Consider the following 10,188-nt stretch of genomic DNA (forward strand, 5'->3'; position numbering starts at 1 on the left):
CTGGGGGCCGTGAGCCATGCAGCTTCCTGGGCCCCAGCCCAGAGCCCCGGAGTCGGAATCTGCCTTGTGACAAGGGGCCGGGTAGCCGTGTGCATACAAAGTAGGACAAGCATAGCTCTACAGCCCGCCGGGCCGTTTTCTCCTTGCGGGACTTCTCAGGGCCTTCCCTCCACCAGGAGGGTCTCGTGTCTCTGGGGAGGGCGGAGGCAAAATGCTTCCCAAATGCATGTGACCCGTGACGCTTCATTTCTGAGCCCCTCTGGTGAGCACAGGGCTCAGGCGCGGCCGTCTCCCAGCCCTGCTCACCAGCGCGGTGGGCCCTGGCCAGGGCTGCTGCCTTCCAGGGTCTTGAGGGCAGACGAAGGCAGATGCTCCCGGCTTTGAGCCCCGCCCCAGAGCCGCTGCCGTTGGCCTGGGCTAAGCTAGCTCAGCCCCTTGGACTCGGTTTCTGCAAACGTGCCATGGAAGTCACCCTCACCATTGGGAAGGCGGCAGATGCCCGCTTCCTGTGGGGCGTCCTCATCCGGGCACCTAAATGTCTGTGGACGAGGCCTGTTTAGAAAGCTCTTCCCAGCACCCCTGCCCCCCACCGCAGCCCTGCGAGGGGACGGCGCCGGAACTCCTGGCTCGCAGGTCCCTACTGTAGAGAGCTGCAGTCCGGACGCCTCGGGGCCAGCAGACGCCAAACTCAGGCCTTTGCAGGGCCTGCCCTGGGCTGGCACCGCGGTCCCTGCCGTCCCTGTGAAGGGGACCCTGGGTCCCACCCCACACCCTTCCTCTCCGCCTGCTTCCTGCCCTCCCGCCACACCCTGCGGCAGCACCAGCATCTGGGCCCGTCTGCCAGTCATTCGCAGTTCACCAGAGGCCCTGCCCTGCCCTCCCCTCCTGCCACTTGCTGCTGGCTCCACGCTCCCCGTCTTTGGGGACACAGTGCGCCTGCTTATTCCGCAGATCAAATATTTACAGCAGATGCCGCAGTCGTTCAGCTGCCCTTGTCTGCTGGAGGAGCAGGGCACGTCCGGGGGCCCCTGCTCTGGGCCCCGCCAGGCCTCCAGCCCCCAGCCCCGCCGCCCCACACAGGGTCCTCCCAAACTCCCCTCAGTGTGGTGCCAGGCAGGTCATGCCTGGGCCCAGCACCGCTTGTGACGGTGCCCTCTGACTCTATGTCCCTTCTGGCCATGGTGCCCTGCAAGTGCTCCCGGGGCTCTCACACCGAGACTGCTCTCGTGGTCACCAGGCAGCCACGCTCCGTGCCTGTGTCCCGCCCCCCCCCGGGGGGCTCAGGGCCAGCACGCGGTCGAGGACACGGCGTCTGTCTCCCTGACCTGAAGCTCCGGGGTGCAGCCAGTTCCGTCTGCAGGCCGCGCCCCCGAGGTCCTGCCCCCACGCCACGCCAGCGGGAGCCCCAGCCACTTGCGAACACGGCCCTGCGGGGGTGCACGAGCCTGGTTTCTCATCTGGGACCTGGGCTGGAGGTGGGGAGCCCCTTCCCAAGGATTTACCACCCACCAGGCCCACCGTGGGGCACGAGCTGTCACAGGGGCCTTATCGCCTGCCGAAGAGGCAGGAACTGTCGCGGGCCTGGTCAGAGCCCAGAGCTGGGGTCTCCAGCCTCTCCCACAGTAACCCTCACTGGGGCAGGAGTACACGAGGCTGGAGATGGGGAAGATTCGTGCGGCCCCGCTACGGGTGAGACACGAGTGAAAGGTCTCACCCAGGGTCCCAGGGCGGAGGCAGGGTGGCCTGATCACCGGGCCCACAGCACCCCGGCCGCGCGGGCATCCAGGAAGGCCCTGGACAGGCCACAGAAGCGACACAAGCCCTCGTGAGACGGGGGTCCCGGCTCAGCCAAGCCCACGATCGCACATGTCCGTGCACACGTTGGTTTCCCTTTGGCCTGGGTTCCCGCCTGTGAGGAAGGGGGTCCAGGGCCTTCCTGTGGTGCTGGCATTCACGGGTGACCAGCTCAGCCAGTCCACATCGGGTGTCTGGGCCTCCCCTGTGCCCGGGGCCTGGGAACACAATGGGGACCACTGCCCCAGAGCCGTGTGTGAGACCCGCTGCCCCGCAGCCCACCCTCATTCTTCTGGCCTGGGGCTCCCCTTTCCCTGCCTCCACCAAGGGCCCCGAGACCCCTGAACCCCCGTTTTAGCCTGGCACGGTGCAGGCCTATGTGGTGGGGCTTCCCAGAAGCTGGAGATGCTGCCCCACCCAGCCGGCCCTCCGCCCGCGGCCCCAGCTCCCAGCTGGCCCCAGCCAGCCAGGAATCCAGATGTTTCCACGGCCTGAACAGCGACCAGCCGGCCAGCCGGTGCCCCAGCAGTCCCCACCCCGCTGAGCCAGCTGAGGGGAGGCCGTGGCGGGTGGGGAAGGGAGAGGAGGATGTTTGGCGTCTTCAGACCTCCCGGGACCTCCTTTCCCAGCTCCTGCTCCGAACGTGTTCAACAGATGGCGGGCTGGCCCCCGCTCAGCTCTCCAAATAGAAAACAGGCCTAGCGGCCGTCGGGTCTGGCCGGACGCGCCCATGGGGGTGCTGGAAAGCCAGGAGGCGGCGGCTGCTCTGCGATGCCACGGGAAAGTGGGGGATCGTGTGTATTTGCAAACACTCGGAGCGGCCGGCTCTCCCAAGAAGCCCACCACTGGGCCCCCGTCCAGCCTGTCCCCTGCCCCCCGCCGTGCCCTTGCAGGAGCCCTCATGCAGCCCAGCGAGGGGCGGGAGCAGGCCTGGGGCGGCAGCGGCCGGCACTGCCCCTGGGTCCCGCGTCCCACCCTGGATGTGGGCTGTGCTTTCCTCACCCACAGACGCGGAACCAAGTGGTCACGTGTGTCCACAGATCCACAGATGGTTGTAAAGATCGCGGGAGGGGGACGCGGGTGATGGTAGAAGTGGGGTGTGCAGGGGCCCATGTGTGCTCTGGGTTCCGGGCTGGGTGTGGGCTGGGCCGGGCACCTCAGGAGGCAGGAGAGCCAGGGCTGCGCAGTGGGGTCCGGAGCACACGCGGGGCGCGGCGCCCAGCACCTCCTTTCATGGTCTGCTGTGGGGAGGCTGCCCCCTTGCCCTCCCGGAGCCTCAGCTGTCCCCTCCGCACAGCAGCCGCTGGGTGCGCCCCCGCGGGTGAAGGCAGAGCCCTGCTTGTGAGTCCTTCCGCGCCGTCTCCGGATGCCCCCCGGGGAGGAAGCTCGCCGAAGTGGGGAAACCCGAGCCGGGGGGTCCAGGATCTGGGGTTGGGGCCCCACACTCCTCAGATCACCGTGCCCACCCCCATTCCCAGACCGTGCTGGAGGAGCCGCAGAGAGCTCGTGCAGTGTGCCCGAGGTCCCAGAGCAGGGCTGGCTGCCAGCCTCCTGACCACACGTCGGAGCACACTTGAGCCTTGGCCCCTGTCGGCAGTGACCGCCGCCGCCTCTCCCCGCCGCAGGCAAACCTGCCCTTGCTGCAGAGGGAACTCGTGCACTGTGCCCGCCTCGCCAAGCAGACCCCCGCCCAGTACCTGGCCCAGCACGAGCAGCTCCTGCTGGACGCCAACGCCTCCTCCCCCGTGGACTCCTCAGAGCTCCTGCTAGACACCAACGAGCATGGCAAGAGGAGGACCCCTGACAGGTGGGGGGGGCTGGGGAGGGAGGCCGCAGAGGGACGGGGTCTGGGGAGGCCGCAGAGGGACGGGGTCTGGGGCTGGGCATCCCCGTAACTCGGGGGGGCCCTGGGAGGACCAGGGAGTGTTCTGGAGGGAGTCCGTGTGCCAGGAACAGCCTGGCTCTCCGCTTTGGGCTGCAGGTGGACCCGAGCGTCCAGGCACCTGAGGTCTCCAGGTGGCCGGGCTGGCCCTCCGTGCGGGCCACAGTCCCAGACGCTTGTCTGGCCACTGGAGAACGCGTGTCTGTCTTCCTAGGCCGTCAGCAGAGGCTCGGGCTCCCTGACCGCGGCCCCAGGAGCCCAGACACCAGTGGGCAGAGGAAGCTGGCACGAGCCCCACGGGGGGAGGGAGAGTGGGGGGCTGGGCCGGGCCTCGTCTCTCTCCGTGTGCCTCTGTCTCTGGCCTGCGGCTCTTCCTCCTCCTCCCTGCCCGCGCCTGTCTCTCTCTCACCCCTCCTGCCTGGGCTTCTGTCCACGGTTCGCGGTGTATGACGTCGTCTGCTCTTTGGGTCAGGACCAAAGATAATGGGTCAGACCGTGACCCACTGCACCCCGACCACCTCAGCAAACGGCCGTGCACCCTGAGCCCCGCCCAGCGCTACAGCCCCAGCAACGGGCTGCCGCACCCCACGCCGCCCCCGCACTACCGACTGGAGGACATGGCCATGGCCCACCACTTCCGTGACTCCTACCGCCCCCCCGACCCCCGGGAGCTGCGGGAGCGCCATCGGCAGCTCGGTGAGCGGGGACCCGCGGGGGCCTGCACGGGCTGGGGAGCGGCACAGAGCCTCGGTGGGCACGGCCCACGGGAGAGACGGGCAGATGCCTCCGGGCCTTGTCTGTGCAGGAAGGATGCTGAGAAACAGGTGTGGGGAGGACCGCAGTGCAGTGGGGCGTGCCCCGGCCTTCGCGAGGGCCATCCTTCCCAGCCCTCTGTCTTGGGGGTCTGACGTCCCTGACAGGTGGGGGGCCGCCCTCCCCCGGCGGGAAGGCGTGTGGGTGCAGAGCTGCCTGTCCCCTGGGACCGGGCATTCCCTCTACGGGAAGCTAGACGGGCGTTGGCCGCTGGCCAGGTCCACACACAGGATGTCTGCCTGGGGGTTTCAGGGTCCTGCGGGGCAGCAGGAGGCTGGGGGCCCGGCCAGCCAGCAGGAGACCCCTTGTTAGGCAGGCTGGGCGGGTGAGCCCGCTTCCAGGGACTCCCACACTCTGGGCCCAGGAACCCGAGAGAAAGCAAATGCCCCCCCGAGACTCAGAAGGCCTCTCTGAGCACCACTGACAACACAGGGCGTGTCCAGCTCTCTGAGTCGGGGAGGGAGGCCCGCGTGCCAGATCCCAGTGCGTGAGCTGTGCGTGGGGGAGGGACGTGCAGGAGCCCGGCCCTCGGGGGACAGAGGGAGCCTCGGAGACGCACCGGCTCCCACCCTGCAGCCTCCCGTGCGTCCGCTGACCTCCCGGGCTGTCTTTCCCTCCGACAGCCGGCAGGCGTCCCACCCCTCCGGGCGGCGTGAGGAGAGCTCACGCGGGGCCTGGCACAGGGGAAGGCCCGGTACTGATGGGAGGGCAGGCCCACATCACAGATGAGGAGACCCAGAAAACCCAGTGCATGTGCCCAAAGCCTTCTCCTCCTACCTGCCTGACCTTCTGACCCCCTCTGTGTGGAGGACTAAGAGATGAAGAGCCCCCAGTGTCCTGGGGAACAGCCTGGAAACAGCTGCCCCAGAGAGTCCCAGGGCGCCCTTGGGGGGCCCAGAGGCAGGGTCAGCAGAGGCCTCGCCCTGTGCAAGGCCATTTCCCCACCCCCACCCTGCGGAAGCTTCCAGGGCCGGGGCCCAGGCAGCAGGTGACAACGTCTGGCTCCCTGCAGCCGGGTCCGGCAGGTGCTAATTCCCACCCGCTTCTGCTAATGCAAAAATAAACACCAGCTGTCAGGCACCTCTCAGCCACTATTTTGGTTGGGGTGTGGGCACAAGCCCCGGTTCCGTGGGCGGCAGGACCGGGTGGTGGACGGCAGGGGCCCGCCTCTCACTCCCACTCCCGCCGCACTTTGAAAAGGCATTTCAGGTTTGGGGAGGCTGGAGGACCCTCGGGGACTGGAAAAGGCGGAAACAGTGAGAGCCCGGGCCAGGCACCCCGGCCAGCCCTGAGTCACCCGGCATAGGCTCGGGGCCCCGTGACGGGAGCATCCAAGGCGGCGTGCAGCCCGGAGCCTCTGATCTGTCAGGAGCCGCAGGAGGACAGGCAGGCACTGCCGTGTTGGTTCAGGGTTGTGTCTTGTCACCGCTGGGGGCAGGGAGGACACCCCATTCCTTCTGTCCCTGAAGCTCTGCCAGACAGTAGCTGAGGACACGCTTGAGGCTCGGCTGACCTTGGGGGACCTTGGGCAGTCACAGCCCCTGAGCCAGCCTTGGTATTCTCGTCTATCGGAGGGGAGTGACGGTAGACGCCACCTTGGGGGGCCCCCTTGCCCGAGCCTCTCCGGAGAGCCTTCTCACACCCTGGAAGGTCAGCAGGGTAGGGGAATGGACCAAGCGCTGAGGAGAAGGGGCCTGGCGGCCTGTGGGGAACAAGGGTTTCCCAGACCTCGTCTCCCAGGGGGCCCCCTTGGACCCAGCTGATGGGCCAGAGCCCAGCCTCTTGTCCCACTGGACTTTGACCCAGGAGGCTCACAGCCCTGCCCAGGACAGAATGAACTGGGCAGCAGCCAGGACTGTTTCCCACGCAGATCCCTGTGGGGCTGAATGAATTCTCAAGGGCTCGGGGCTGCTGTGGAGGGCGCCAGGGACCTGGGCTTTGAGGGGTGTGTAGGAGTCCCCCTGGCTGCCAGGGCGTAGGGCAGCGTGGGCTGGAGCCGGGCTGGAGCCGGGCAGCGGCCAGTGACCGCTGACAGTTTGGAGGAGGGACAAGGCCTTCAAAATGGGGCCTGAGGGATCTTCATGGGCAGCAGCAGCAGGGAAAGGGAGATACGACGGGTTTGGAGACAGGGAGGTGGGGGAGGGGTGGCCCAGCCTGGACTGAGGGATGGGGACTCGTCTCTTCCTCCCAAACACGGAGCAGAGGCCAGGCCTGTTCTTGACCTCCCCGCAAAGGCAGTGGACAGAAGGTCCGTGTCCAGGGTCCTCCTTCTCACCCTCTCCACTTCCTTTAGGCCGGCAAAGCCGAGCCCTAGGACGGATCCTGGGGTGAGGGGCGGGGCTTGGGAGCACAGGGCGGGGCCTGGGTTCCTGGGAGGGGCCTGGGTGTGGGGCGGGGCCTGGAGGGGGGGCTGGGGAAGGGGGCCCTGGGACGTGGTCGGGACTGAGCCTCTGCACACCCTGCAGCCGTGCAGGGGTCCCGGCAGGAGGAGGTGATCGACCACAGGCTCACGGAGCGGGAGTGGGCGGAGGAGTGGAAGCATGTCAACCACGTGAGTGTCCAGGCCCAGCGCCCCAGACTCCTGCGGCTCCGCCCAGCCCGTGGGGCCCTGGGGCTGCGGGGGTGGGGGGGACAGGCTCCCTGTGGGCCCAGCTTTGCTATGTGCCCACCTGCCTGGCCCGTTAGCCCCTCAGAACCCTCGCATCTCCGCCCCTACGGAACACCTCTCTCTGGGAGAAAGGGGGCTTGGGGGTTGAGACCCTTCCACACTGTTCAGGGTCATCCGTCCCCCTGCTTCCTTTGTGGGAAGGGAGCCCAGGCAGGTGTGGTCCCCAGAGCAGCGCTGGCCCAGCTGCTCTCCCCGGCAGAGCACAACCTGGAGCGTTGAAAGAACAGCCCCAGATGGAGAGTCTGGCCGCCACCCCCCACCCCAGGCCTGGTGCCTTTCCTGGCAGCGGGAGGCAGTTTTCACGCCATGGCCCTGAGCGCACGGTGGCGGGCCTGGTGGCCGGCGGGATGGCCCAGGCCCAGGGTGTAGGAGTTCTGTGGCCGCCCCCCACACACACGCGCCCCGCCTGCCCGCCCACAGCTCCTGAACTGCATCATGGACATGGCGGAGAAGACGCGGCGCTCGCTCACCGTGCTGCGCCAATGCCAAGAAGCCGACCGGGAGGAGCTCAGCCACTGGGTCCGGCGCTGCAGCGACAGCGAGGAAACCAAGAAGGGCCCGGCACCTGCCCCCGCCCGGGCCCTCAGCAGCTCCCCGGGTGCACAGGGGTCTCCGCTAGGTGCGTGCGAGGGGGCGCCACGGGGGGCAGGGGTGCATGGCAGGGGCGCCGAGGACGGAGACCGGCGCCCCCATTCTGGCACTACAGCGTAGGGATACGGCCCAGAGCCCCGGAAGGCCTGACTCAGGGAAGGTGACGGCAGGAACCGAGCAAGGCCCAGGTCCCAACCGAGGCCAAGGGGCCCCAGAGTGTCCTCCTTCCTGGCAGTGCCCTGCCCCCCCCCCCCCCCCCGCAGCGGATACAGGGTTCCGACGCAGGGGCACGCCAGGAGAGCCCCGCAGGGACACACACTGTTCCCTGTACCCGGCTGGGTGTGGCCCGTGTGTGTGACGCTCGCGTCCGTGTGTTGCAGACGCCCACCGGGAGTTCCTGCCTCGGAGCGTCTCTGGTTACATGCCCGAGGAGATATGGAGGAAGGCTGGTGAGTGCGGGGCCGGGCACCCGGCGTGCCCTCCGTGCCCTGTCATTTGCAAGGGCTTCCGTCAGCGTGGGGCGCACAGGGCTCTGCGGACCCTGCGGGAAGGCTCAGGGCGCACTTAGTGTTCAGTGCAGGAGGGTGGCCACCTGCCGCTTTCAGGCAGAGGAGTGTGCCGCTCTGCAGAACCGACTGGGTCCCTGGGTCTTGCACGCACACGTGTGTGCGCAGACACACGTGCGGGAGACAAAGAGCTGGGGCGCCCGCGGCCTTCTGAGTGTAGCACAGAGACCCGTGCCAGGGACACTCCCTGCACATGGGGACACACGATGGGGAGGGCCGGGCAGAAGTAGGAGCCAGTGGGCAGCTTGAGGAAAACAGAGGGGGGCGGGGGCTCCATTGGGAGGCGCCCGGGGACAGAAGCAGCAGGGTCCCTGAGATGCCGTGTTCATCGATGGGTTCAAGGGGAAGCATAAGGCAGAGGGAGAGTCTCAGAATCTTGAGAGCAGAGAGAGGGGAGCGTCCCCTCCAGACTCAGAGACCGAGGGGCCACAGATGGGTAGCAGCTGCCTGGAACAAGATGGGGGAGGCCCAGGCCCGGACAGTAGGAGGGGGTCCTCATGTCTTTGGCCTGTCCCCTCTGCCTCCATCTGCCCCCGGGAGACCCTTGGCGACAGCTGCACGGCACTCCTGGGGTGACCTGGGGGCGGGCAGCTCTCGCGAGCTCTGCTGGCAGCCGGCCACACCCGGCATGCAAAGGCTCACACGGAGGGTCCTTGAGCCCTGCTCATCCCACCCGCATCCCCACACACCACTGCCAGGTAAAGTGAGGCAGGCCTGAGCGGCCGTGAGTGGTTGCCAGGGCTGGAGAGCACAGTGAAACCCAAACAGACGCTCTGGGCTCGGCCAGACAGCTGCGCTCACACCGCAGCCCCACGCCGGCTTATCTTCAGGTGCGAGCAGGCCGGAGGCGGCCGGGGTGGGGACGGAGGCCTTCCGCAGTGACGGCAATGCCGAGCCCTGGGGGGGCGACCCCGGACTGCTTCGGCACCACCCAGAAGGAGCAGACCGTCCAGGGGGCAGAAGAGTATAGCTCTGGTTCTCAAGGTGGGTGCCGGCCCCAGCATCAGCGTGGCTTGGAACTCGTGGGTTCCGAGGTTCCAGGGTTCATCCTCTCGTGCCCGTGGGGTCCACGTCAGGGTGGGCTTGGCCACGCCCCCCAGGGCCGTGCCACCGCACACTGAGGTCTGGGAACAGCAGCGAAGAGCCAGGCTTGGGAGACGCCCCCACACCAGTCTGCCGCACGCGTGCCCGGTCGCAGGTGCACACGAGTCCAGGAGGCCCGGCGGGGCCCGGCCGCGTGCCCACAGCCCGCGTGTCGTTTGCAGAGGAGGCCGTGAATGAAGTGAAGCGGCAGGCCATGTCCGAGCTGCAGAAAGCCGTGTCGGACGCCGAGCGGAAGGCCCACGAGCTCATCAGCACGGAGCGGGCCAAGATGGAGCGCGCCTTGGCTGAAGCCCGGAGGCAGGCCTCGGAGGACGCCCTGACCGTCGTCAACCAGCAGGAGGACTCCAGCGAGGTACGGCACCTACCCCGGCCCCAGCCTCTGGGTCCGGGCCCCGACCCCTCACTGTGTCGCCTCCCAGCCTCGCGACCTTGGGCAGCTGGGGCTCCCCGTCGCGCGGATGCGGACACTGAGGGCTCCAGGGCTAGGTGGCTTGCTCTAGGCCGCGCCCGAGGCCTCTTGGGCCAGGATTCAAACCCGGGCCGGCCGACGCCCGTGCTCTGGCTAACCGGGGACAGCAGGGACGCCAGGCGAGTGGGGACTGCTGGTGCACATGGAGCGCCTCCCCGGCCGCCGCCCGTGCATGTGCCCAGCAGGGGCGTGAGCGCCACCGTCCTGCTTGCGCCCGGGCATCAGGGGCTGGGCGGGGTCCAGCAGAGCAAGGGCTGGGGTGCCTCTCGTCCTCGCCCAGAAAGGGCTCTCGTGTCAGAGG

At 68.2% G+C, this 10,188-nt stretch overlaps 1 protein-coding gene across 8 annotated transcripts in view; it reads left to right on the forward strand.

The window, feature by feature from the left end:
• Positions 1 to 10,188, forward strand: part of CBFA2T3 (CBFA2/RUNX1 partner transcriptional co-repressor 3) — a 78,109-nt gene that overhangs the window by 62,459 nt on the left and 5,462 nt on the right. For 7 of the 8 annotated variants that reach the window (XM_045987341.1, XM_045987342.1, XM_045987348.1 and 4 more), the window contains 6 exons: positions 3,420 to 3,601; positions 4,149 to 4,372; positions 6,955 to 7,040; positions 7,578 to 7,776; positions 8,129 to 8,197; positions 9,580 to 9,770. In XM_045987341.1, the coding sequence (XP_045843297.1) occupies positions 3,420 to 3,601; positions 4,149 to 4,372; positions 6,955 to 7,040; positions 7,578 to 7,776; positions 8,129 to 8,197; positions 9,580 to 9,770 (951 nt within the window). Of the gene's footprint in view, positions 1 to 3,419; positions 3,602 to 4,148; positions 4,373 to 5,112; positions 5,307 to 6,954; positions 7,041 to 7,577; positions 7,777 to 8,128; positions 8,198 to 9,579; positions 9,771 to 10,188 lie in introns of those variants that run through there. The other variant, XM_045987349.1, reaches the window with a different exon arrangement.

The sequence above is a fragment of the Meles meles genome, chromosome 19, assembly GCF_922984935.1.
Source record: "Meles meles chromosome 19, mMelMel3.1 paternal haplotype, whole genome shotgun sequence".
NCBI lineage: Eukaryota > Metazoa > Chordata > Mammalia > Carnivora > Mustelidae > Meles > Meles meles.